At 59.9% G+C, this 23,186-nt stretch overlaps 5 protein-coding genes across 12 annotated transcripts in view; 2 read left to right on the top strand and 3 right to left on the bottom strand.

The window, feature by feature from the left end:
• Nucleotides 1-62: 62 nt before the first annotated feature.
• On the bottom strand, nucleotides 63-2,553 carry CCER2 (coiled-coil glutamate rich protein 2). The gene is made up of 6 exons (XM_074277860.1): nucleotides 2,291-2,553; nucleotides 1,867-1,895; nucleotides 1,565-1,652; nucleotides 1,438-1,488; nucleotides 815-1,299; nucleotides 63-351 (listed from the first exon to the last, which is right to left on the bottom strand). Exons 1-6 carry the CDS (start codon nucleotides 2,340-2,342, stop codon nucleotides 271-273), a joined length of 786 nt encoding a protein of 261 aa, XP_074133961.1. The 5' UTR covers nucleotides 2,343-2,553; the 3' UTR covers nucleotides 63-270.
• A 133-nt stretch (nucleotides 2,554-2,686) lies between these two features.
• SARS2 (seryl-tRNA synthetase 2, mitochondrial) lies at nucleotides 2,687-9,668 on the bottom strand. Of its 2 annotated transcripts, XM_074277849.1 has the most exons (16): nucleotides 9,225-9,668; nucleotides 8,504-8,599; nucleotides 6,525-6,554; nucleotides 6,250-6,390; nucleotides 6,110-6,164; nucleotides 5,791-5,854; nucleotides 5,419-5,524; nucleotides 5,042-5,089; nucleotides 4,719-4,827; nucleotides 4,566-4,611; nucleotides 4,225-4,312; nucleotides 3,981-4,090; nucleotides 3,591-3,684; nucleotides 3,409-3,501; nucleotides 3,160-3,225; nucleotides 2,687-3,052 (listed from the first exon to the last, which is right to left on the bottom strand). In XM_074277849.1, exons 1-16 carry the CDS (start codon nucleotides 9,507-9,509, stop codon nucleotides 2,936-2,938), a joined length of 1,548 nt encoding a protein of 515 aa, XP_074133950.1. In that variant the 5' UTR covers nucleotides 9,510-9,668; the 3' UTR covers nucleotides 2,687-2,935. The 2 variants fall into 2 exon arrangements, with proteins under 2 accessions (XP_074133950.1, XP_074133951.1); XM_074277850.1 differs by lacking the exon at nucleotides 6,525-6,554 and having other exon boundaries at nucleotides 6,250-6,413; nucleotides 8,500-8,599.
• Nucleotides 9,669-9,760: 92 nt separating this feature from the next.
• MRPS12 (mitochondrial ribosomal protein S12) lies at nucleotides 9,761-14,128 on the top strand. The gene is made up of 3 exons (XM_074277862.1): nucleotides 9,761-10,026; nucleotides 10,159-10,235; nucleotides 13,704-14,128. The coding sequence occupies exons 2-3, from the start codon at nucleotides 10,187-10,189 to the stop codon at nucleotides 14,081-14,083; spliced, it is 429 nt and encodes a 142-aa protein (XP_074133963.1). The 5' UTR covers nucleotides 9,761-10,026; nucleotides 10,159-10,186; the 3' UTR covers nucleotides 14,084-14,128.
• A 2,167-nt stretch (nucleotides 14,129-16,295) lies between these two features.
• The window catches only part of FBXO27 (F-box protein 27), a 15,541-nt gene continuing 8,650 nt past the window's right edge, over nucleotides 16,296-23,186 (bottom strand). For 2 of the 5 annotated variants that reach the window (XM_074277855.1, XM_074277857.1), the window contains exons 3-9: nucleotides 19,116-19,331; nucleotides 17,946-18,008; nucleotides 17,342-17,678; nucleotides 17,116-17,227; nucleotides 16,942-17,037; nucleotides 16,711-16,849; nucleotides 16,296-16,624 (exon numbers count right to left, since the gene is read on the bottom strand). In XM_074277855.1, the coding sequence (XP_074133956.1) occupies nucleotides 16,481-16,624; nucleotides 16,711-16,849; nucleotides 16,942-17,037; nucleotides 17,116-17,227; nucleotides 17,342-17,678; nucleotides 17,946-18,008; nucleotides 19,116-19,118 (894 nt within the window). In that variant the 5' untranslated portion in view covers nucleotides 19,119-19,331 and the 3' untranslated portion in view covers nucleotides 16,296-16,480. Of the gene's footprint in view, nucleotides 16,625-16,710; nucleotides 16,850-16,941; nucleotides 17,038-17,115; nucleotides 17,228-17,341; nucleotides 17,679-17,945; nucleotides 18,009-18,493; nucleotides 18,741-19,115; nucleotides 19,365-23,186 lie in introns of those variants that run through there. The other 3 variants (XM_074277856.1, XM_074277858.1, XM_074277859.1) reach the window with 3 other exon arrangements.
• The window catches only part of ACP7 (acid phosphatase 7, tartrate resistant (putative)), a 7,071-nt gene continuing 5,692 nt past the window's right edge, over nucleotides 21,808-23,186 (top strand). Inside the window, exons 1-3 of one of the 3 annotated variants that reach the window (XM_074277847.1) lie at nucleotides 21,808-21,992; nucleotides 22,614-22,789; nucleotides 22,911-23,111. In XM_074277847.1, coding sequence (XP_074133948.1) covers nucleotides 22,672-22,789; nucleotides 22,911-23,111 — 319 coding nt within the window. In that variant the 5' untranslated portion in view covers nucleotides 21,808-21,992; nucleotides 22,614-22,671. Of the gene's footprint in view, nucleotides 22,790-22,910; nucleotides 23,112-23,186 lie in introns of all 3 variants that reach the window. The other 2 variants (XM_074277848.1, XM_074277846.1) reach the window with 2 other exon arrangements.

Raw genomic sequence — 23,186 nt, 5'->3', positions numbered from 1 at the left:
TCCAAGGGTCTGGGTTGGGGGCCGCGCCATCCAAATTCAGAAACAGACCAGGGGAAGAAGGCTGTGTTTTGTCTGTGCTTTATTCACGTTGGGGAGGGGGCATGGCAGAAGTCTAACCCGGGGCCCTTCCTTGAGCCTATGCTCTCAGTGACCCCCTGTTGCCCTCTCCCTCTACCACCTGGGGAGGGCTCCTGGGTTTGAGCAAGGGCAGAATCCAGTCCTTGGCCAAGTGTGCCCGGGGAGGGGGAGAAGGGGGGGGCCAGGTGCTCCTCAGCCCCTCTTGCTTAGCACCTCGGCCGCCCTCTTGAGCTCCTCCCCCATCTGCTCCAGGCGCTCCAGTTCACGGTGTTCCTGGGGGGTGGGGGAGTAACGTTCAGTGGTCTGAGGGCCTCCCCTCCCCAACACCCCCCTCCCCAGCTGTGGCCTTGGTGGTCCCTATCCAGGCTGGCACAGGGTGGAACCCGATGTCATTACTGCTCATGCAGGTTGGCACCTCTTATGCAACACAGAGGCTTAGGAGAGCTGCCAGGAATGGTGGGAAAGGGGCGGGGCCTTGCCCTGCTGGCCATCCCGGTCCGGCCTGTCCAGGCCCTGCTCCGTCTACAGTGCTCTGCCCTTAGACTGTAAGCTCCTTGAGGGCAGGCGCTGCCTCTTGTCTCTTTTTGTATCCCTAGTGCTTAACTCAGCACTTGGTAAACAGTCAGTGCTTAAGCAGTGTCAACTGGCTGCTGAGCAGGCCTGAAATGGAATCTTCCCAGCCCGCCCCAGCCCACCCTCCAGAGCCCACAGGGGTCCGCCAGTCTAGCTGGTTCACCTGCTTCTCCTCCTGTTCCTCCTGCTCCAGCCGGGACGCGGGGTTGGGGGGTCTGTGGGCGGGGCTGGCCCCCTGCCACAAGCTGTGGCCCCCCCCAGACAGCCTCACCCCCTTCTCCTCCTCCTCAAACTGGGCAGTCTCCTCGTCACTGGCCTTCTCAGCCACGCGTTTCTCCAGGCCCAGGCCCCAGGCCTCTGCCTCCTCTTCCTGCACAGGCCCCCTCCTCTTCTTCTTCTGGTCCTCCTCTTCCTCCTCTCTAGCCCTGGGCTGCCCCCTCCCCTCCTGCACCCTGATCTCTGACTTTCCTTTGGCTTTCACCTCTTCCTCCTCTTCCTCCTCCTCCTCTCTCACTTCCTGGCCCTGCATCTTCTCCCCCTCCGCCTCCCCACGCCCCCTCTTTTTCTTTCTGAAATCCTCCTCCTCTGCCTCCTCCTGCTCCTCTCTCTCTGCCTCGGGCTCGGGACTCAGATGGTGCTTGGAGATCTCTGAGGGAGAAAGGGCAGAGGATCAGGCACGGTGGTCATCCCCCCCCCCCTTCATTTGCTCCTGTCTCCCCCACGGGACCCCCCCAGCAGAGCTGGTGTGCACCTCTCCCCCCCTCCAGTCAGGGGTCCTGCTCCTACCTTGGTTCCTAAGCCTCTCTAGGGTCTGGAGCAGGGATGTAAGCCGCTCATCTAGGGGCAGGAAGGGTGGCGTTAATGGGCTGGGGGATGTGGGAGCCAGGAGGGGGATGGGGGCCCACCTTCATACCTTCTTGGAAGAGCTGTGTGCAAGGACCCTCCCGAGGGCCTCCCGGACTTAGCTTGTCTTGGAGGGCTTCTTCAAGGCATCGGGTGACCTAGGAGGGGCAGTGAGGCACAACGGGGAAACTGAGGGCCTTTCAGGAAAAGGGGGCAAGGTCCAAGGAGAGGCCTGGGGCGCGGGAGATGCTTACAGACAGAGGATGGATCTGGGGACCTGGGGTCATGCAGGACAGTCACTCGGAGAAATGGAGCTCTGGGCCAGGAACAGAGGGGATTTGGGGGTGAGAGTGTGGGGTCTTGAGCCCTCACCTCCTGCCGAGAGAGAGGTACAGCGCCAGCTGTGGGAAAGAAGGGAAGCGGAGGCTTTAGAGAGGAAGTCCTGGGACTCAGCCTAAGGGAGCTGCTGCTCAGCGCTGTCCGGGGTCCTGAGCTGCCTCACTGAAGCCTGGGCCAGTCTTTACCTTACCCAGGGTGCTGAGTGGGCTCACTGTTGGAAGCCTAGGCCGGCCCCAGCCCTGACCCGGGGTCCTGAGCTGCCTCACTGAAGCCTGGGCCAGTCTTTACCTTACCCAGGGTGCTGAGTGGGCTCACTGTCGGAAGCCTGGGCCGGCCCCTGCCTCCCCCGTGTCTGTCCCACCTCTCCCTCACCCCCAGCACCATCCCTGCCGAGCCCGGGAGAGGAAGCCTTTGTTAGCCCCGAGCGCCGGCCCCAGGCCTGGGTCTCCCGGCTCACCCAGGCCCAGCAGCAGCAGCAGCAGCAGGGACGTGAGGCCACGCAGAGGCATGGTGGGGCCGAGAGCTCCGGGAGTCCTGCGTCCAACGCTCCTCCACAGGGTGGGCCCGGGCTTGGGGAGCTGGGCAAAGGAGGCAGAGGCCCCAAGGTGCCTTATATCTCTCCTGGACAGGTGGGGTGGGTGGAGGAAGTGACGTTGGTGACAGCCTGTGTCTACCTACGCCCCCCCAGCAAGCCCCAGGGTACAGGTGGAAAGGCGGCAGCTGGGAGGCGGCCCAACAGCGCCTGAATTATTCACAGGGGTTGGCGCTGAGCTCTGCCACACAACTGGCACTGGAGGGAGCCCACCCAAGGTCCCAGCCCAACACCTCTCAGTGACTTGGACACAGACACAGGTGTGACCAGGGTGGAGTTTATTGTGCCCCTGGGGCAGGAAGGGGAGAGAACAGAAGGGCACCCTCGCTTCTTCCTCCCCTAGTGGGGAGCCTGAGCCGCCCCCCACCTCCATTCTCCATAAGCCCCCAGAGCAAGGATGGGCTTGCCTGTCACAGCCCTCATCCAGTGCCATGGGGACTGATGTGGGCAGGGCCAGGTCCTCCGGCTAAGGGCCAAAGAACTTGGAAGTGGCCATGCAGCGGGCCAGGGTCAGGAGGGCCGGGGCTGGTTAGGACCAATGTATCTAAGGCGGGTGTGTGTGGGGGTGGAGATCCGGTCGGTGCCCAGGTAAGGCTGGAGGACTGGGGGCACAAGCACTGAGCCGTCCTGCCGGGATAAAGGAGCCTGATGAGGGTCCCCCAGAGACCCCTCCTCCACCCTCCACCCCCACAGACCCCCTCCTTTGCCCCCGCCCCATTCTCTGTTTTGCCCACCTTCTGCTGGTTGCTCTCCAGGAGCGCGATGAGGATCCGGGGTACTGCACAGCCCGTGCCATTGACCTAGGGGAGGGAGCAGCTTACTAGTGCTGTACCCACGCCACCAAGCCCCGGGGGGAGGGGAGAGGCAGCATGCTTCCAGGGAAGGCCACCTCTGGGGTGCAAATAGACCGTGGAGGTGGGGAACTGGGGATGGGGGCATCTCGGAGGGTCCTCGAGAAGCCCCTGGCAGGGGTCCCCCTTCACCGTATGCACGTGCTGCAAGTCCCCCGTGGCCGTCTCATACATAATGTGAAGCCGCCTGCTCTGGAAATCGGTGCAGTCGGAGGCGCTGGAGACCTGGAAAAGGATGGTGGGAAAGCTGCAGGCGCCCAGGACCGGCCGGCTTAACCCCGTCCCCCCCCCCCAAGTTCCAGAGCGGGACTCACCTCCCCAAAGCGGCCTCGGCCTGGCATCCAGGCCTCAATGTCAAACTTGCGGTAGGCAGGCCGGCCGAGCTCTTGGGTGGGCATGTCCAGGACCCTGTGGGCCGGCCGTGGAATTTCAGAATGTCAGTGAAGGCTCCAGTCCCTTAAAGACGGAGAAACTGAGGCACAGCACAGCTCTCTGCCTTACAGACAGGGAAACTGAGGCACACAGTGGTGAACTAGTATCCCCAGGGGCCACAGGAGGCATCCTTAGCGGACGCGGGCTTCAGCTCCAGGTGGTCTCTCTCTGGGTCCCGGGCGCTTCTCCTAACTGTGCTGATCCTTGGGAACTGACCGAGGAGCCCTTCACATCCCGCCCCGCCCCTGCTCCTGGCAGGCCCGGCTACTGACCGGAAGTGCAGGCCCAGCTCGGTCAGGATCTCTTTCTGCAGGCCCACGAACTCCTCCAGCAGCGCCGAGCTGTGCTCTGTCCCTGCACACGTCAGCCCGAACATCTCCACCTGGGGGCAAGCAGGCCGGGAGAGGCAGAGGTCACCTGGGGAGTCCTGTCGGGCCCAGTTTGGGAGAAGCTGACCAGGACGGGGACAGAGGAAGGCAGCGAGCAGCTCTGCTATCCCCGGGGCCCCAGGCTGACCTTGTTGAAGTGGTGGACTCGGAAGAGCCCCCAGGGCTCCTTTCCTGTGTTGGTCTCTGCCCGATAGCAGGTGCTGGAGCAGACCACCCTGCAGAGGAGGGAGAGTTAGGCTTCCTTACAGGAGGGGACAGATGGAGGGCATCCATGGCCGGAGAGACCATGGGAGGGACTAGGGGAGAGGGGAGCCAGGAGTAGGCTTCCTTACAGGAGGGGACAGATGGAGGGCATCCATGGCCGGAGAGACCATGGGAGGGACCAGGGGAGAGGGGAGCCAGGAGTGTTGGCCAGAAGTTAAGGAAGGGACGGGAAAGCCGGAAGTGCATCTGGGGGGAGAATGTCACCTGATGGGCAGGTCCTTCCAGGAGACTGCATGATCCATGAAGTACCCTGTGGGGGGGCGGGGGGGGGAAGCGGTGCCCAGCTCAGAGCAGGAACTCCCCTTCCACTGCCCTCCCCTGCCTGCTGCTCTCCCCTGCCTGCTCCCAACTCCTCACCTGCAATCCCCACCTCTGCCGTCCCCGCCAGGTTGAGGTCCTCAAACCGGGAAGGATCAATGTTGTAGATCTGGGAGGGACTGGCGTTGGGGCTCATCCCGCAGCCCTCCTGGGGAGAGGAGGAGAGCCTGGGCAGGGAGCCCCTCCCCTCATGTGGGCCCGCGGGACCCTCCAGGACCCCCCACCCCTGCCATTGGTGCTGTCTGCAGAGCTCTGGGGAGGGGGCCCACAAGGTTTCAGGCTCAACCTCCCCCTTCCCCACACCAAGCAGGGGATGCAAGGGACGGAGGGCAGGGTTAGGGGCACTCGCTACAGTCACTCACAAACACTGCCCCTCGGAGCATGTCTGGCACCGTCATGGCTGTGAAGCCCTGGGGGACCAAGAAGAGGCAGTCAGGGGCGACCCAGGAGCCCCCAGGCCCATCCGCCCCGCCCCCCAAGAGCCTCCCCCACTGCAAGGTGTGTCTTCTATGGAGACGGGCAGTGTACGAGACCCCCAGCATCCTCAGCACGAGGTCACAGGAAGTCAGAGCGAGAAGGTGTCCTGACCCCCGTCCCCAGACGGCAGCTCTGGATTGCTTCTCCCCCGGCCCCCTCGCCTTTCCCCACTCTTGGGTCCCTAAGACCGCACCTCAAGTGTGGCACCCCGGGATTCTCCCCTCCCCCATACCCAGGGCACAGGTACCCCTGGGTCCCGTACCCGCTGCACCAGCTTGCTGAGGGTAAAGCTGACCAGCGCGTGCTGCAGCAAGGCCCCGGGGCCACGGAGGTAATAGGATCTCTGTCCGGACACATGGGACAGCCGCCTGCACCGAGAGAGCCAGGCCTGAGGGGGGGCCGCAGAGGGCCCCCCCACCCAACAGAGGCCTCCCTGGACAGGGGGACGACAGACGGTCTCTGGGGAGGGTCACCGTGGGCACGGCACCGGGAGGGGAACAAAGGGAGACGGGGGAGGGGCAGATGGTAGGCAGCCCAGGGATCAAATATTCATGCAAAGGCTGAACGAGCCGTTCCCGCCGGGGGCAGCTGTGGATGCCAGCTGTCGGAGCCCGGGCGCGCGGGGGCTGCTCACTTCTGACGAATGATGTCTAGCTTCTCCCCGATCTCCAAGTGGCCCCGGGGGTGGAAGGCGAAGGCTGCACAGGGACAGACAGACACAGCGTGAGGCGTCCGCAGAGGGGCCCAGCCGGGCCAAGGCGGAGGGAGAGACACGGAAAAAGCAGAGACGCAGGTGGGGAGAGGGAAGGAGCAGGGCCAGGACGGACAGACGGATAGAAGGCTTGGGGCCAGGACACGGAGAAGGAAAGAGAGAGCGGGGAGCTCGGACGGACGGATGGAATGGAGGAGGGTGGAGGCCTGGGGGAGGGGTGGGCACTACGACCCCAGCTTACTTGGCTTCTCTCCGACCACCTCTAGGACACGGGCCTGGCTCTCATCACCGACAGGCTGGGAAAGCAGAGAGAGAGGGGGGGGGTTGGGGACTGTGGGAGGGGGCCGGCCTGGGCCCACCCTGCCCTGACCCCCGACGCACCACATCGGGGTGGGTTTGGTTGGGGAGTCGAAGAGCTTGCGTGTAGAAAAGTTCTTCCAGGTGGGCCTCGTCGGCGTACAGGGCGACCAGACGTGTCCGGATGGCTCTTCCCTGGGCCCGGATGCTCTGATAGACCGGATCCTGCAGCAGGGGATGCGGGGGGACTTAGGGGTGAGGGCCCCCAGAGCATCCTCCCCCCGGTACCTGTGGTCCAGAGCCAGGAGGGAGGGGGCCTCCACCCAGCAGGCCCCAGAATCACTCCCCCCACTCAGTACCTGTTGGAGGACATCCTTGTCCTGGCTGACCTGGGGAGAGAAGCAGAGTCCTGGGACGTGGGGCTTCGGAGGAGGCAATCGGCGCCCTGGGCCTGACTTCTAATTGGGCCCCCCTCCCCTCCCACAGCCCAAGCCCAGGCCCTGCGACTGAGCAGGGGTCACAGGGCCAGTGGTCGGGCCTCTCTGAGCCCCGGGACAGGATGAAAGTCTCGATGGCATCGTCATTAGCAGCCAGAGGAGACACCGCCGGCCTCCGAGGCCTGGGTTCTGGTCCTGCGCCCCACGAGCTGGACAAGGCGGCCCTTCACCTAGTCCAGAAAAGGCCCAGGTCTCCGAGGTTGGAGGTGGGCGCTGCTCAGCGTGGGGGGGAGGGCCTTGCTGAGACCTCCTGAGCCCAGTGCCCCGAATGAAGGAGGCGCCTGATCGATGTTATTTCTTTTCTGGGAGGTGGGAAGAACCAACGGGGCTGCCATTTAGAAGAGGTAGCGGAGGGCCCCAGTCGGCCATGGAGGCACCGAGCTCAGGGATGAGACTTTTAAATCCCCATGGAGGAAGTGCTTAACAAACACTGCACCCCCTCCCCGCGGCCCCCACCGCTCTCTGCATCAGGCCACCAGCTAGTGCTGCACCCCATCTCTGGCCATAAGCGCCGCGGGCCCGGCCGGACTCGGGGTTCCTGGAGAAACACGCTGTGCTCTCGAGGCAGGTGGGGCGGGGGCTCCTTCCCGAGGCAGTTTGCTCTTGCTCTCCAGCCAGGAGTGATGGGGAAGGCGGGAGCGTGCATGCGCGCGTCTGTGAGCGGGGAGGTCGCTCTGCGTCGTCCCAAATGCACAGACACGGGCCAGCCCTCGGCCACGTACCCCCCGATGGCCGTCGAGGCTTCCTGGGGTCACCCAGCAGACTGCCCCAGGAGGGAAACAGAGGGGGGCAGCCTCCTCCCTGTGGGACTGTGGGGTGTGCTCATGGTCCCCCAGGCTCTGAATCCATCTCCCGGGGAGGGGTGACCGCCCCCGCATCCCTGTCTCGTCAGGAGCCGGCAGCAGAGGTTGGAGCTTCCACGGCACCGTCACAAACAGGACGGCGGGCCTGGGCCCGGGGGTCTGTCCCTCGGCTGGGGGACGTCAAAGCGAGAACCTGAACCCGCATTTTTTTAAAAAACAAAGTCCTTTGCTGTTGGCTGTGATTCATCTCATCCTCCCTCAACCTTCCCCCCCGTCACGTTCCCCCCCTGAGTAAAACTTAAAAAGACCCAAACTGAAAAACGAGTCATTGATCCGGAGGCGGCAGAACGGCCACAAACGCCCATCCCTGCTCTGGCAGCAGAGGGGCTATTATTATGCCTATTTTACAGATATGGAAACCGAGGCAAGCAAATTAAATGCACCCCAAGATGACTCAGCTAGGAGGCCGAGCCAGGATTTGAATCTGAACCTTGCGGCCTGCAGGCCCGACCCACCTGCCCCCCCCCAGCCGCCCGCATCCCGCCCCGGACTTGGGGCTGATCAGAGTTCCAGCGGCTGCTCTATAACTCGTTCCCCTCCTGCGGCTGGCCTGGCTCTGCATGCGGCTGCCCCGGAACGTCCCGCTCTGGCTCCTCCCGGGCCGGCACACTCCCTTCCACCTGCTCCCCAGAAATCTTCTGTGCCATCCCCAAGGCAGGGCCACCGCGGGCGCTCGGGAAGAGAACCGCCCACCAGGGGGCTCTTTTCCTCCTCCTTTGTTCTGGGGGGCAGGGCACCTGAGGGGGTGTGGCCCCCACTCCACCAGGCCGTCCCAGTGACTGCCCCGCGTCGGACTTGCCAGTTTGAGGAGTGCGCCACCCGGGAGCTTCCCCCCCAATGCCGGGGCTCCCGACGCCATCTGCAACATGGCAGCCGGCGTGCGTGGGAGCGGGGTCTGAGTTCGAACCTTCCTAGATCTGAGGGCAGCCCCCAGCCGGACGTCCCGAGCGTCCCCAGGACAGTGAGGGCGCCACTCACCACGAGGGCTTTAATCCGCTGGGCCACGGCCGCCTTCTCCTCCTCCAGGCTCCGGATCTCCTTCCTCAGGCTCCCCAGGGACTCCCACGCGGAAATCTGGGGGGGTTAGGAGGGAAATGAGCCTGGCCCCAACCTGCGCGGCACAGGGGGCGCCGCGGTGGCGTCTATTAGCTGGGGCCGAAGCAAACGCGGGGCGGTTCCTGGGGCACAGGCCCCTCTGAGCCTCAGCTGCTCCATAAAATGGCACGAGTGCCCAGGCCCCCACCGCACACAAAGCACCTACAGGCACTGTGACAAGCATTTTTCCATCCTCACAACTCCAGGAGGCGGGGCGGTTATAATCCCCATTTCATGGATGGGGAAACTGAGGCCGACTCCAGGCCTGGCGCTCCCTGTCCTGACTGCCCCTCAGGAGGTGGTGGCGAGGATCCCTCACCCTATAAGGCACCCGCTTTTGCTCTAAATAGGTATATAAGGACACGTGTCTCTATAAGCGAATGAAATCTGTGCTTTCATAGGCGCCTAATAAATGCTTAATGATGAATGGCTCAATTGATCTCCATATATCCAGTTTGCTTAAATGGAGGTCCACTAGTATCCTACAGGGAGATCCCCCCTCCCATCTCTCCTTAAAAAGACCGCAAGCCACGCCCCCATTTCTACTCCCTTCAAGCATGGCCCCGCCCCACCCGTGGATGGCTTGGGGCGCATGCGCTCTCACAATCTCCGACAGGTCGGCCGGTCTCAGCTCCCCCTTGCGGTGCTCCAAGGCGCGCGCAGCCTCTTCTGGGTGTGCGCACCACCTCTCCATGTCCAGCTGGGGGCGCGCGCTGTAGCCCTCACGCACGTGCTCGTACAGGAGGTTTCGGGTGCGGTTCGGGACCCCAGCAGAGCTGCCGAGGTTCCTTTCCCTGCCCGGCCTTGGCGTCTCTCGGCGGGGGCGGCAGCCGCTTCGAAGGGAGCAAAGCAACGAGCTCGGCCATCGCCGCACTATGGACGCCGCCATATCGAATCCGGGGTCATATGGAAATTCCCGCCCTGTCTCTCGGGACAGCGACCAATCATAGTGCGACCATTCTCCTCCCTTCTATATTAGCCAATCAAAGGCCAAAATTTAAAAATGAGCCCAGCGAGAGCATGAAGCGAGGACACTTTAGAGACGGCGTCCAATCAAATGAGCCCTAACAAAACAGACTGACAACCTTCCCGTCTAATCACTGGCTCATTTCTGTGTTCCATCGCAGCTAGCCAATGGGCTCCTGGGAGAGCCGGAAGCCTTGTCAATCTGACCCTGCTGGAGAGAGCGGACAGCTCCGGGGTTCTCTGGCTCCCGCTCGGGGGTGCAGCCCCGTGGCCTGCGGCTAGACGACTGAGAGGGTTACTTGGGAGGGACAGGAGCATCCTTGGGAGCCTGGTCATTTTCATCTGGGGGAGGGACTTCCTGTGTGCAGCCGGGGCCTGTGGTTAGACTGCAGGAAGGACTACCCTGGTGGAGGCGGGGCAGGAGCACCCTTGGCAGCCTGGTCAGTTTCTTTTGGGAGAGGGACTTCCTGTGGGCAGCCCACGGCCTGCGGCTAGAGCGCGGGGAGGATTTCCGGGGGGGGGGGGAGTGGGAGTGCGGGCTCCTCTAGCCCAGTTCTGCTCTCTCTCCGTAGGTCCTCCAGAAAGCGTCCGAAGGTCAGGATGACATTCTCCAGCCTCTTCAGCCGTTTGAGCTCTTCCGTTGGCCGGGGTAGGCATCTGTAGGGAAGAGGGACAGGGCAGGGGCTGCAAGACTCCCGGGGCTCCCCTTGCACCCAGGCCTGCGGCTGCTCCCCACGGAGGAAATTGCACACTAGCCTTGGATCTCGCGGTCCCGCCCTCCCTCCTCAGAGGCTCTCCCTGCTCCCAAGGAAAATGCCCCCAGGTGTCCTTCCCCCCCCCCCCCCCGGAAAAATTTGTAAGTTTCATATTTACTTCCCCGTCTTAGGGCCACATCCCCAACAGAACTTAAGGACTAGGAGGCCAGACACTGTTTCCATTTTAGTTTTTTTCCTGCAGCCCTAAATTCTTGATGAACCAATGAGGAACCAGAGATCCTGAAAGCCTGATGATCTACCCACAGATCCAAGGGGCAGAGCCAGGATCTCATCTCTATATCCAGTTACACCCCCCCCCCCCCAGCATTTGTTTAAAAGTATAGTTTGGGGGCAGCCCAGTGGCTTCACTAGCGCTGAATTCAGGAGGACGCGAGTTCAAATCTGGCCTCAGACACGCAACACTTCCTGGCTGTGTGACCCGGGGCAAGTCACTTAACCCAGCCTCAGAAAAAAAAGTGTAGTTCCGAAGGCTCTCTTAGCTTTTGTATATGTTATAAGCAAAGCACAGAGACAGGAAGGGAATGAGCTTTTGCAGATTAGCTACCAAGGTGCAGGGCAAAGGGCTGTTTACAAATATTATTTTATTCCATTCTCCTGATGACCAGGCCGGGGAGGTGCTGTTATTATCGGGCAACATTTATTAAGCATCTGATGTGCACCGGTCACTGTGCTGAGCTGTAAGAGTTCAAAAAGAGGCGAGAGACAGTTCCTGCCCCCCCCCCAACTTAAAATCAAACGAGGAGCACAACCAATCAGTGCAAAGCAAGCTACGCACAGGTTACATAGGAAATAGTTAAAAATGTAAGGCATGGGGAAAAAAAAAATCACAATTGGCCAAATGAAAAAAAAAGAAAAAGGTGTAAGGCGCGGGGATAAAGAGGGAGTAGGGAGGACTTCTTGTAGATGGTGACGGGTTAGTTGGGACTTAAAGAAGCCAGGGAGGTCCGTAGTGAGGGGAGGAAGGCGAGAGTCTGGCCGTGGGGGATGGATAGCCAGAGAAAACGCCCAGAGCCAAGAGAGATGGAGCGCCTTATTCAAGGAATATCTGAGTTTTGTTAGGGAATGAGGTAGGAGACGATGGAAGAGGTAGGAGGAGGTGGCAGGTGTGGATGCCCAACAGGGTATTTCTATTTAATTCTGGAGTTTGACTAAAGGAGGTCAGAGAGGAGTGTGATGTGGCCAGACCTGAGGCTCAGGAAAGTCTCTTTAGTGTCCGAATGAGGATGAGACGGAGTGGGCAGGCAGGCCAATTGGCCACTAATCCACCATCACTTTGGGGAGAGCTTCTGGGGAAGCCAGACTGGAAGGGCCTGAGAAGAGAGGGAGGAGAGCAAGTGGAGACACCTGCAATAGGGAAGCTTACTTGCAAATGGCAGAAGGGAGACGGAGCAGTAGTTAGCAGAGATGGAAGGGTCATATGAGGGGCTTTTCAGGTTTGGGGAGACGAGGGCCTGTTTGGAGGCAGGAGGGAAGGAGCCCGTAGACAGGGAAGGATTGAAGATAAGTGATGGGGGATGACGGTGCTCGGAGACAGGACGGCTCAGATGGAGGGGCTCGGGAGGAGGTGGGCTGCAATAGGATCACTCGGACTAGTAAATCATCCGCCTTGGTAAGGGGGGGGGGGCACTTCATCATATGAGACAGGGAAAGGAGAGAGGGGCAGAAGGCGCCTGAGTGACAGGAAATGAGGAAAAAGGGGAAAGAGGAGCTCACAGCAAATGGCCGGAGACGAGGTTTCCCACCTAGATGATGAGGGCCAGAAGGAACCTTGGGAGATTTGAGGAGGGATGCAAAGCTTTGGAAGAACCACTCTGGAGGATGGGAGATGAGTTGACCGGGGAGGTAGAATAGGATTACCTGGCGGCGGTGAGAGCCCACTTAGGTTGTGCAATGTGTCTTACAGTTGAGGAAATTAACTAGTATGAGTCATGAAGCTCGTGTGTTCCCAGTACTCCATCCTGGGTACCACCGGCTGCCTGATAGTCCCGGAGAAGGCGCTTGAGTTGATCATTGGGTATTTTTGAAGTTCTTACTGTGATGATCTCATAAATATAAAGAACGAAGTAATCTGACAATGGTAGGATCTCCTTCAGTCTCCCAGCCAGGAAAGCGAGGGAGTGTCCCCCAGATGAGGTGGGAGAAGAATGGTTTCCTGGTTTAGAGAAAACTTCCTACAGGCTGGAAGCCTGATGAGGAGGAGGCTGCCCCTGGGCCAGAGAAAAGCTGTAGGTGTGGCCAGGAGGCTGGAAACATCCAAACTGAGGCCTTAGACTGTCCTGCTCTGAGCTGTCTTGTAGCTAATCCAGACTCTGATCCCATCTAAACTGCTGCTGTGCAAGGGCAGTGGGCGAGAGGGCGCCGCTCGCCGGGACAAAGAACAGAGGCAGGCTGGATCCTAGGTGGAGAGCCCGGAACCTTCCAGGATGCTTTGTCTCCCTCCTTCCCTATTTTCCAGATGAGGAAACTGAGGCTAGGTACTTGTTCCAGGGCATATAAGTAGTAAATAGTGGGATTTGAGCCCTGATCCTCTGATTTGGGACTCCAAGACCACCTGGCGCAAGTAGGAAGAAGGCTGGATCTGTAATTCAGGGTTTGAATCCTGACTTTGTTGCTATCTGTGAGACTTTGAGCAGTCCACCCTGAGCTTCAGTGCCCCACTTGTAAAATACAGGGATTGTGTTTGCTTTTTAAAAGCAAACCTAACATTTAAGCCGGCAGTAACAAAGTTTCCTTGCTTGTCTTCCCTTAAGAGCTTGTATTTCCCTCTGTGTTTTTAAAATGTCTTGTAGATCCCCCCACCCCTCCATACTTCCCCTTCCCGCAGCTCTCCCCGTCCCCGGTGGACACCCTCCTGCATCACCAATAAGCTTAACTGCAGGGATGTTGGCCAAGTATCAGCCCACCCAGAGCCCCAGAGGAGGGGGGCTCCATCATCCTTCCTGCTGCTCCAGCCCCTATATAAATTATTTCTGCTCCTGTGTATGTCATTCCACACCCCAGTCACACTTAGCCGGAGGCCATAATTCCACTGCAGGCCTCTCTTTTGTTCCTGTTTGTTGACTGAGCCCTTAATAGAAAATAAAAGCAGAGGGTCAGACTCTCTGGCTCATGTAGGAGGCCCCTTTGCAGCTGATTGCTGTCCCTGAGTGGGAGGTTGGTTCTGTGTCCCAAGGGCAGAATCTCGGGGGCGGAGGAGCGAGAGCCAGCAGGTTAACAGGCTCCCCTTGGGGTGGGGAGGAGTGGCGTGGGGGGTGTTAGGGGCTGGGTGCTCGGGAGACCAGACGGTCTCAGACAGAGGGGCTCAGGATTCCCCTCAGACCTCCTTCCCCCTTCTGCACCAGCTCTCAGCCTAACCCTGGAGATGCAGTGGAATCAGCAGCGCCCCATGGCAACGCTCAACCAGATGCACCGGCATGGCCGTCCCAAGTGGCCCCTGGCCAGGCCCAGCCCCATGAATGGGTGCCCCCAGCTCAAGGCCGTGGTGCTGAAGACCATGATCCGCAAGCCCAAGAAGCCCAACTCGGCCAACCGCAAGTGCTGCCGGGTGCGGCTGAGCACGGGCCGAGAGGCGGTCTGCTTCATCCCGGGCGAGGGCCACAGCCTCCAGGAGCACCACGTGGTGCTGGTGCACGGGGGCCACACGCAGGACCTGCCCGGCATCAAGCTCAAGGTGGTGCGGGGAAAGCACGACTGTGGCCACGTGCAGAAGAAGAAGCGGTAGGGGGCCGGGTTACCCAGAGGCAAATAACACCATTGTACGACCCTTCCTTGTGTGTTCTCTCTTGTTCCTTCTGCCTCTGTGGTCACCCTGGGATGTGGGCTAGGCAGGCACTGCCCCCATTTTACAGGTGAGGAGCACTGAGGCCCAAAGAAAGGGGGCTTTCGGGCTGGATGGAGGTGTGAGGGGGGCAAGAGGACCGGCTGAGGCAGCCCCCCGCTTACCAGGGAAGTGAGATCCAGGTCTGCTGGAGCTCAGTGGTGAAGGACTCAGGAGCCCAAGTCTAGATTCAGAGGGGAGCTGGGCTTGGCTGAGGAAGGCTCGACCTGGGTCTTGGAAGGATGGGTGAGGTTTGGAGAAGAGAGGGATCCCTAGTGGGGTATGAACTAGGGGACGGGGACGGCAAAGAGACCAACACGGTCTCGGGAGCCCAGGGGTACGGTGCTGTGACCGCAGAAGGTGTGGGATCACCCAGAAGAAGGGTCTCCCACCTCCTCTTGGCTTCTTGCCCGGGAGAACTCCCCACTTCCTCCTGCTGGGCCTGCCCCCGGCCCCGAACAGCTGAGGACTGTGGGTGTCCCTGGGGACAGCTCAGGGCTGGGCTGCTGGGGTGTGGGATGGGCACGCAGGAAGAGCAGGCTCGGAAAGGCTGCCATCAACAGCTTCTCTCCCCCTTTCCAAACTTCCTGATTCCTCTTGGCACCTTGCAATCCTCCAGAAGGTTTCTGCAGCCCTTTCCTGGTCTGGCCAAGGCTTGGCCCACGCCTTTGCCTTTGTCCTTGCCCCTGAGCTATGTCCCTCCCATCTTACTCAATGGGCTGCCGGTGGGACTTTCCAGAAGTCCCCTTCACCCCTGCGCCGTCCTGACCAGCTCAGGGTGGGATTCCCAGCCTGGCCTCTCAGAGCTCCCAAATGGGCTCCCAGGCTCAGCCAGGCGGGCAGGGACGAAGCCATCCCTGCACATGAGTGGCTCTGGAGGCGGCTCGGCCTTCTGTGTCTGCCCTGCCCCCCAGGAGCTTACAGTCTAATGGGAGATCCAACCCAGCAAGGATAAATGGGAAAGGCTTAGAGAGGGAGGTGGGGGAGGCCTCTTATAGAAAATGGGATTTTAGGTGGCCCTTAAGGAGGGGAGGAGGGTGAGCCTGGGGCAGGCTGAAATGCCCCAAGGCCTGAGTGGAAGTTAGAAGGGGCTTTGAGTGCCAAAGGGAGGATCCTGGAGGTGATAAGCCACTTAGGGAGGGCAGAGGTGGGACATCCCATCAGTGACTGGAGAAGGGATTGGGATGATCCTGGCCTGGGGTGGTGGGGCCCCCTCCAGGCCCCAGCAGTGTCAGCAGAGAAGGGACATGGGATATTGAGGGGCAAGCCTCTCCAGTGGGAGGGAAGAGGCTGGGGGGAAAGGTGCAGGCTCCGTTTGCAGGCTCTTAACCGGACAGCCAGCTGGAGATGCAACTTGGAGGTCAGTGGGGAGTCTGGGACAGAAGAGGCAGAGGAGAGCTCTCAGCATAGGCTTGGCAATTAAGTCCCGAGGAGCTCAGGTTTGACCAAGTAAGGGAGTGGGGAGAAAGAAGAGAAGCTTGGGAAAGAGCCCCAGGGATCCCTCAGGTCACAGGGCGTGATCTGGAGACAGGAGGCTTCTGTCTGTCTGGTGTCCCCTGAAACCTGACTTCTGAAAAGCCGTTCTGTTCTCTGGCTGCTGCGGCCCATGACAATACTGGCTGTATTGTGTCTCTTTTCAATAAAAGCTTATTAAAGCAGAAATCCACCTGCGTGTCTAGCTATGTGGATTAAAACTAAGGGGATGATTAGTGATACCACCGGTGCCTATTTAAGGGAAGGCCGGGGGCTGGGGGTGGGCAGGGGTAGCCCGTGCAGAAAAGAAATGGTGAATGAAACATAAAACGAAATGCAGCGTCGGGGCAGAAAGACATTGTGAGGGGACAGAGGCAAACGGCACCTCGGTGGTCCTGGTGGTATATATACTCAAAGATGCTCCTTGGGAGCAGCGAGGTGGCGCAGGGAATAGAGCATGGGCTCTGAAATCAGGAGGATCTGAGTTCAAATCCTGGCCTCAGACACGTAATACTTCCTAGCAGTGTGACCTCCTGGGCAAGTTACTTAACCCCAGCCTCAGGAGAAAAAAAAAACAAAACCCAAACCCAAAATGGTCCTAACAGAGTCCCTTCTGTTCTTTGCATAGCCGGGTAGAGATGTGTTTAATTTGATAATTTAACATTTATTTACTGGTCTGCCCTGAATGGTCTTCCCTCACTCCACCCCTGTTAATTTTCTCCACCATGCCCTCCCATTCCTGAGATGAAACGTGGGTCTCCCCTGGGAGCTGTGGTGAGCTGATGGAAGGGAGGGGTGAGGGTGGGCTTTCCCCAGGGTCCCAGGCCGTCAGGGGGCCCTAAAATAGACCTTGACACAGGAGTGAGTGATGCGGGCACCATAGTGCCCGGCCCAGTACTGGGTGTCTTTGCCAGCATGTTCAAAAACGATGAAGCGGACGCCTTTTGGGAAGTTGGTGAAGACGTGGGAGACCTACAAAGGATGAATGGGGGGGTTTAGGCCTGGTGCCCAGAGCTCCCTCACCCCGCTTCCTCCTGCTCGCCACTCTGAGGGCGCACCTGCAGGTAGGGATTGTCATTCGGGCAGGGGATAGGATCGGGCTCGGCGTCGAACTTGGCCAGGACGGTGCGTCTGTTGGCCGCCACCAGTTTGACGTGGAGCTGGTACTGGCTGCCGCAGTCGCTTCGGGCTCCCCACCTGCAGGGAACAGGAGAACCCCGCAGGGCAGTCTTTGAACGATGCACCCCACACCGAGATTGACTCCCCCGCCTGCACCGGAGGAGACTCACCAATCGCTGATGTGGATCTCTGTGCGGGGGTCGTCCAGCAGCTCCGGCCACAGTCCCTGGGCGTGAAGGTTCAAGACCTGCCGCTTCTGGCACCACCTAGGGGAGGAGCCCCAGTGATAGCTGCTGTCCCCCCGTGGGATCACTGGAGGGGGCGGTAACTCGTGGGGAACTTACATGAAGGAAGATACGAAGCAGGTCTGGGCCGTGGCCCCGGGCACGGGCCTCAAATTCTCTTCCACTTTCCAGCCATGTCCGTCATTTTTCACGTTCCATTTCTGGAACCCTTCTGTGGGCACCAAGGGGGCATATGTGTGTGTCGGGGGGCAAGGGGGAGGTTTGCAGAAGTCAGGACAAAACCTCGCCCGTTCCCCATGCGGGGCCTCCCCTAGAGCTCACTCACCCTCCCCGCAGGTGTTCTGTAGCAGGTTCCGTGCCAGGGGTTTCAGAATGCCCAGGTGGGCCCAAGAGCAGAGCTTGGTGGTAGGAGGGCAGTAGTAAGTAGCTACAAGTAGTGCCTGGCTTGGAGCATCCTGGGCCCGGGCCCAGAGCAGACGCCATAGTCTTGGTCCATCCACAAGCGCCCGCCACTGACGGCACACCGCCCGGCATCGTGTCACCAGCGTCCGCGGGGGCACATGGCTCAGGATTTGCAGCCACACCTCAAGAGGCAGGGAGCTCAGGTCCACGGCCGGCCCCGTCTCTGGCTCTGGCCCAGGAGCAGAGCCCAGGCTGGGCCCCTGGGGAAGACAAAGCGCCGGTCAGGGGTGGCCAGGAGGCGAGGAGATGGCTCAGTCACCTGCCAAGGCACCCCCCCCCCGGGTCCTGTGGCAGTCCTCCCGGTGTCCTGCTGCCGCTAGCTCCTAGGTGCAGTCAGATCATCCCCCGGGTGGAGGGGCATCCTCTTCTTCCCCACTTGCTCCCATCAGTCCTCATTCTTATCACTGCGGTCCTATTGCCCAGACTGCCTTGTCCCAGCCCTCCCAAGGCCAGCTCCCGGGACTTACTGGTCCAGAGCTTAGGACAAGCGGTGGTGCTGGGGGATGGCCTAGGGAGCTGTGAACCCTGCCCTGGAAGAAACCAGACAGGAAAAGGGAGCTGGGGGCTGAGCGGAGACCGGCGCAACCACGATCAAGCCGGGTCCAGAACGCAGCGTACGGGCCAAACGTGGTCGCGGCTTTTAACACCAAAACGCGTACCCACGGCGCTGGTGGTCCAGAACCGGGATCCAAGTCAGGCTGGAGAGCTAAAAGCAGCTGACCTGTGTATCGTACCTACTGTGTGCCAGGCACTGGGCTAAGCACTTCACAGTTGGCTCGTTCATCCCCACCACCACCTTGGGAGGGAGATGCTGTCACTATCCCCATTTTACAGATGGGGAAACTGAGGTAGGCAGCAGTTAAGTAGATTGTCCAGCATCACATAGCCGGTCTCTGAGGCTGGGATTTGAATTCAGGTCTTTCTGACCACAGACCTGCCCTGTGTGAGGCACTGAACCAAGTGCTGGGGATACAGAGAAAGGGAAATCCACGTTTACTGCCCTCAAGGAGCTCACCATCACACTCCAGGGAGACCGGGCAGAGCTCTGGGGGAGGTCTAAGGGCTGCTGGAAATGCTGCCGGGTGCCAAGGGGGAGACAGACAAACGGCCCTGCCTCCTCACGCCCGACAAGCTCATGACACACTGGGGGCCTCTAGGTGCTTAAGGTGTGAGTGATCTCCGTGACGGACGGCTCCCTGGGCCCTGCCCATCGCCGGAGAGCTCGGCCTCCCTCCGGCTCCCGGCACATCACCTGCCCCTCCCTGGCAGCTGAGGACCAACTGTTGGCTTCTAACCCCCACCCCCGCCCCGCAGCCCCTCAGAAGTCTGCCAGTGGCCATTGTGGCCTTCCTGGGCCTTCTGAAGGCTACATGCTCCCACTTCCCTCCACGAGAGGGAGCTGCTTTTGGGGCCCACATCGTCAGTGAACGTCCCCCCAAAGGATGCAGCAGCGCGTTTCAGATGGAGCCAGGTCGGGGCAGAGCATCTGCCAGGGGATGGGCCCCGGGACGCTCCCAAACCTCAGCGCGGCGTGGGCACAGGAGCTACGGCTGGCCTTATTGCTGAATTAGCTTTGGGGTCATCCTGCTTATGTCAAACACCACCGAGTTAATGACATGGTGCGAACGCTCCATTACCATTTCTGTAGTCGTCGTCTCTGCGTTGGCCAACTGTCCACATGTCCTAGAGGAGCTCAGTCTCCCCTTGGCGCTGACAGGATCGCTTCCTCATGGGCGGCAGCGTGGGGCAGTGGGAAGAGCCCTAGCCTTGGAGTCTCAGAACCTGGCTTCAAATCCCAAGTCCTACCTGTGGGTCTTAGGCAAATCACGCGTTCTGGGCTTCACTTTCCTCGTCTATAAATGGAAGAGAGCGAGAGTCAAATCACCCTGGAGTCAGAAAAACAGAACAGGTTAAAGCTTCCTTGCTGAGAGAGGAGAGGGAGAGAGACAGAGAGAGAAAGGAGAAAGAAAGGGGAGAGGGAGAAAGAAAGAATCAGAGAGTGAGAGAGAAGAAGGAAGAAGAAGGGGAGGAGGAGGAGAAGAAAAGATGGAAAGAAAGAAAAGGAAGGGGAGAAAGAAGAAGAGAGGAAAGAAAAAAGAGGGAAAAGACAAGGCGAGAGGCAGAGGTGGCGATACATAGAGACAGAGAGGAGAGAGACAAAGAGACAGAAGGATAGGGAAAGTTAAAAGGAGAGGAAAGAGGAGGAGAGGGAGAGAGAGAGAAAGAAAAAAGAGAAAAAAGTGAAGAGAGGGAGAGAAACAAAGACACGCAGAGAGACAAAGACAGAAGGAGGGAGAGAGGAGAAATCTTGGGTCAATTGACAGAGATGCCATTTGCTCACACCGCCTTTTAGGAAACTACTTTTATCATGGGCAGTTAGCACCAATGAGTGCAGATATTACTGGTTGTTCCTGGCCTGTTAGGTGACTCTTCAGGTCTCAGGGGGTCAGGCCATTAGATCTACAAAAGGAAAAGGCAGCACAGCGAGAGCCCTACTTGTCCCCTCCACGCTATGTATCAGGGGACACAGGTCCAGAGCTAGAAGGGCTTTCGGGGCATTTATAGGAGAGATTTAGGGGCTATAACGCCCCCAAACTCACAAAGGTGCCTTTGAGTCCGGATCACCCTTCGTCTCCCTTCTCCAGAACTGAGGACGGCCTGGAGATCCCGGGGCCTTCCTGGAGGCCCTTTCCCCCATCGCCACAAACACCCAAAGGAGTAGGGACACACACTTCCACTGGTCCACCCCCCTCATTGTGTAGCCAAGCGAGCCAAGGCTCCGAAAGGGAAATGCCCAGGTCAGCCTGAGAGATAAAATCTGAGCTCTTGACCTCTGACTCCACAATTCCCGGGCTGTCCCCCTGCCTCCCAGTGACCAGCACTTGTGCGTCAGACTGCTCCTGAGGAGCCCTGCCGTGAGCCACTATAAATGCCGATAACATGGCCAAAAATTCCCTCGAGTTGTACAAATGAATCCCAGAGGTACTCCTGGGGCCAGAGAAGCAGGTCTGGGGGGCTCTCTCTGTCCTCCTCAGCACTGGGGGATTCTCATGGGACCAGCACCCAGAACCCTGCCATGGCACCCGAGGAGCCAGGGCCACTCCCCCCGGCCGGCACGGACACCGTGAGCGGCCAGAGTCCCTGCCATGGTTTGGATTGCATGTGGGGTGGGGTGGCAAACTGGGCACGCTCCAAGCCCCTCCAGGCCAGTGCCATGCTAGCATTGGGTGTGCCCAGAGATGCCGTGGGCTATCCCAGAGAGGCAGCAGATATTTTACGAACGTCCCAAGACCACCGGAGGGCCAACTGCCAAAGAGGCTGGAAAAGTCGGTGTCGGGTCCAGGAAGACGGGGGTTCCGGGTGTGATACATGATACACTGTGATGCATGATTACATGAAAAATCATCCTGCTGTGTGACTGTGGGCAAGTCACGTCGCTTAGTGCCCCGGGCAGTTCCCTAGGAGTGCTGAGGGGGCTGATTGTGTCAGGAATTCCCCACACCCTGATGAAATCACAGGTCTGGACCAGGAGGTAGATCCTGAAGAAAGGGCTCCATGGGGATGGGCTCTGGGGGGCTTCCAAATGTGGCCTCGGGATCAGGGTCCGAGGGCCTTGGGGGGAGAGGGGGAGGGACAGAAGCCAGCCCAGCTCAGAGAGGTGAGCATCAGGAGCTCCTCCTGGGGTTGCTCTCGGGCAGCGTCCACTGATCAGCACTTCCTCTTGTCACAACTTTCTGATATTACAAGTATGAGTGACACAGTGACTGATGGAGGGGTGGGGGAAGAGAGAGACATGAGTCATCCCCCCCCCCCCCCAATCTGGCTAATCCTTCTGGGATGAGTAGAGATAATGGGGGCAGCTTGGGAGTGAGGGATGGATCTTCCTGTCTCTCTCTGGGGCCCTGGATTTGGGGCCAGACGCCCGGTTCACAAAGGCTGCCTGTTGTGCCCAGCTAACGCCCTTCTCGCCACCTGGGGCTGGGTGGGTCTAACCCACACTAACTTTGTAATCGGCCCACTGACCTACTCTGGCTTCAGGGTGTTGGAAGGGAAGCTTGAGTGAGTAGTTCTGGATTTTCTTCCCTGGCTCCTGCTTCTTTCCTGGCTTTTAGGAGGGAATGAGGGTGGAGCGGGATCTTTCCCTTAGGCAAATCAGCTAGGGGAAGTTCTGCTACCCCCACCCCAAGCTCAGCAGCTTCCAGCCTTCCCCAGCAGGAGCACCCAAACTCCTGGGGCTCTAGTCCCCTCCTTCCCTTGGATCCACCCCTAAGGGTGGGTGGGTGGGCGTGCCCCTTTCCCCCAACCGGCCCGACCAGTGAGACCTGGGGGTTTAGCTGTCTGAGGAGCCCATCATCCCAGACCTGGCTTCTTCCAGTGCTGGGATGGGCTCGTGGGCGGCTGGAAGCCCCGGAGAGCCCAGCTGGTACTATCAGCTATACCCCCAGGCTAGCAGAACACCCGCCATAAAGAGGCCTGGGGCAGGCTGGGCCCAGCCAGTGACTCCTGCCAGTGGGGTAAGTGAGGGTGGACAGGAAGAGCAGGCCAGGTTAGGCCGGACCCCCAGCCAGCCTCCACGGCCAGCCATGTGCCACCTCCCAGCACCTCCAGGCTTCCTGCTTGGCTCCTCCTCCTGCCACCCTAGCATCTCCTCTTCCTTCTACCAAGAAGGGAAGGGGTCCAGAAAGGTTCTGGACTAGTTCTGGGAGGGAAGAAGCTGAGATGGGGAAGGGAGCCCAGGAGTTCTCGGGCAAGGGTGCCGGGAAAGGAGATTTGGTTTGGGAGGGGAAGCTGGGGAGGATGCCTGGAGGAGGAGATGGGAGGAGGACCGAAGCCTGAAATGGGAGAAGGGCCTGGGAGGAAGGCTCAGGGTGAGAAAGGGGGAGCCTGAGATAGTTGGGAGGATCTTGGGAAGGATGGATGGAAGAGGGACCTGAAATCTGGGAATGTGACAGACTGGGACAGAAAGAGGGAAGCCAAGGAAGGACTTGGGGGATGTTAGGGAGCCCTAGAAAGGGTTCAAATTCAAGGGCGAAGGGTGGCCGGTGGGGAGTCCGAGCAGAGCTGGGGAGAGTGGGGGTGGCAGGGGGAGAAGCCGGCACTGAGAGCGTCCTTCCTTCCTTCTCTCCTGTATCCAGATCAAAGACCGGGCCGAATCCCACCTGGCAACAGCCCCCGGCTCCCTTCTCCTTCAGCATGACTGCGGGTCCCAGCCCCAGCTGGTACTGCCTCCTCTTTGTCTTCCTTTTGGGGCATGCAAGGGCTGAAGGGTCTCAGAAGGCCACCCCCGAACAAATACATTTGTCCTACCCAGGTGAGTACCCCGGAACCCCAAAGAGCCGGCCTCGCGTCTGGCCACAGCCCGCCTGCCTGGGAGCCGGAATCCCGACTTCTGGGCCCCGCTCCATTTCCCTTCCCCCCACTCTTCCCTGTAGGGGAACCTGGCTGCATGACGGTGATGTGGACCACCTGGGTGCAAGCTGACTCTGAGGTCCAGTTTGGGCTGCAGATAGGGGGCATTCTGCCCCTGCGGGCCCAAGGCACCTCCAGCCTCTTCGTGGACGGCGGCATCCTGAGACGGAAGCTGTACATGCACCGAGTTACCCTCCGGGGCCTGCTGCCGGGGGTCCAGTATGGTGAGGGGGGTCAGGGGCTGGGGGGGGCCTGCAGGGACCCTCGAAGGAGCTCAGCACGGGTCTCCTGCAGGGGAG

This window comes from Sminthopsis crassicaudata, chromosome X, assembly GCF_048593235.1.
Source record: "Sminthopsis crassicaudata isolate SCR6 chromosome X, ASM4859323v1, whole genome shotgun sequence".
Classification (NCBI taxonomy): domain Eukaryota; kingdom Metazoa; phylum Chordata; class Mammalia; order Dasyuromorphia; family Dasyuridae; genus Sminthopsis; species Sminthopsis crassicaudata.
This window is presented reverse-complemented; position numbering and strand designations above follow the sequence as displayed.

What these genes read in the sequence shown, in the direction of transcription:
- CCER2 (XM_074277860.1), bottom strand. Translation starts at nt 2,342, where the DNA reads ATGCCTCTGCGTGGCCTCACGTCCCTGCTGCTGCTGCTGCTGCTGGGC. An exon ending in TACCTCTCTCTCGGCAGGAG is followed by an intron (nt 1,653 to 1,866) that starts GTGAGGGCTCAA and finishes TGCCCCTCCTAG; the next exon opens with GTCACCCGATGCCTTGAAGA. An exon ending in AGAGAGGCTTAGGAACCAAG is followed by an intron (nt 1,300 to 1,437) that starts GTAGGAGCAGGA and finishes TTTCTCCCTCAG; the next exon opens with AGATCTCCAAGCACCATCTG.
- SARS2 (XM_074277849.1), bottom strand. Translation starts at nt 9,509, where the DNA reads ATGGCGGCGTCCATAGTGCGGCGATGGCCGAGCTCGTTGCTTTGCTCC. An exon ending in AGCGGATTAAAGCCCTCGTG is followed by an intron (nt 6,555 to 8,503) that starts GTGAGTGGCGCC and finishes TTCTCTCCCCAG; the next exon opens with GTCAGCCAGGACAAGGATGT. An exon ending in GGCAGAGGTGGGGATTGCAG is followed by an intron (nt 4,612 to 4,718) that starts GTGAGGAGTTGG and finishes GCCCCCCCACAG; the next exon opens with GGTACTTCATGGATCATGCA.
- MRPS12 (XM_074277862.1), top strand. Translation starts at nt 10,187, where the DNA reads ATGACATTCTCCAGCCTCTTCAGCCGTTTGAGCTCTTCCGTTGGCCGG. An exon ending in GAGCTCTTCCGTTGGCCGGG is followed by an intron (nt 10,236 to 13,703) that starts GTAGGCATCTGT and finishes CTTCTGCACCAG; the next exon opens with CTCTCAGCCTAACCCTGGAG.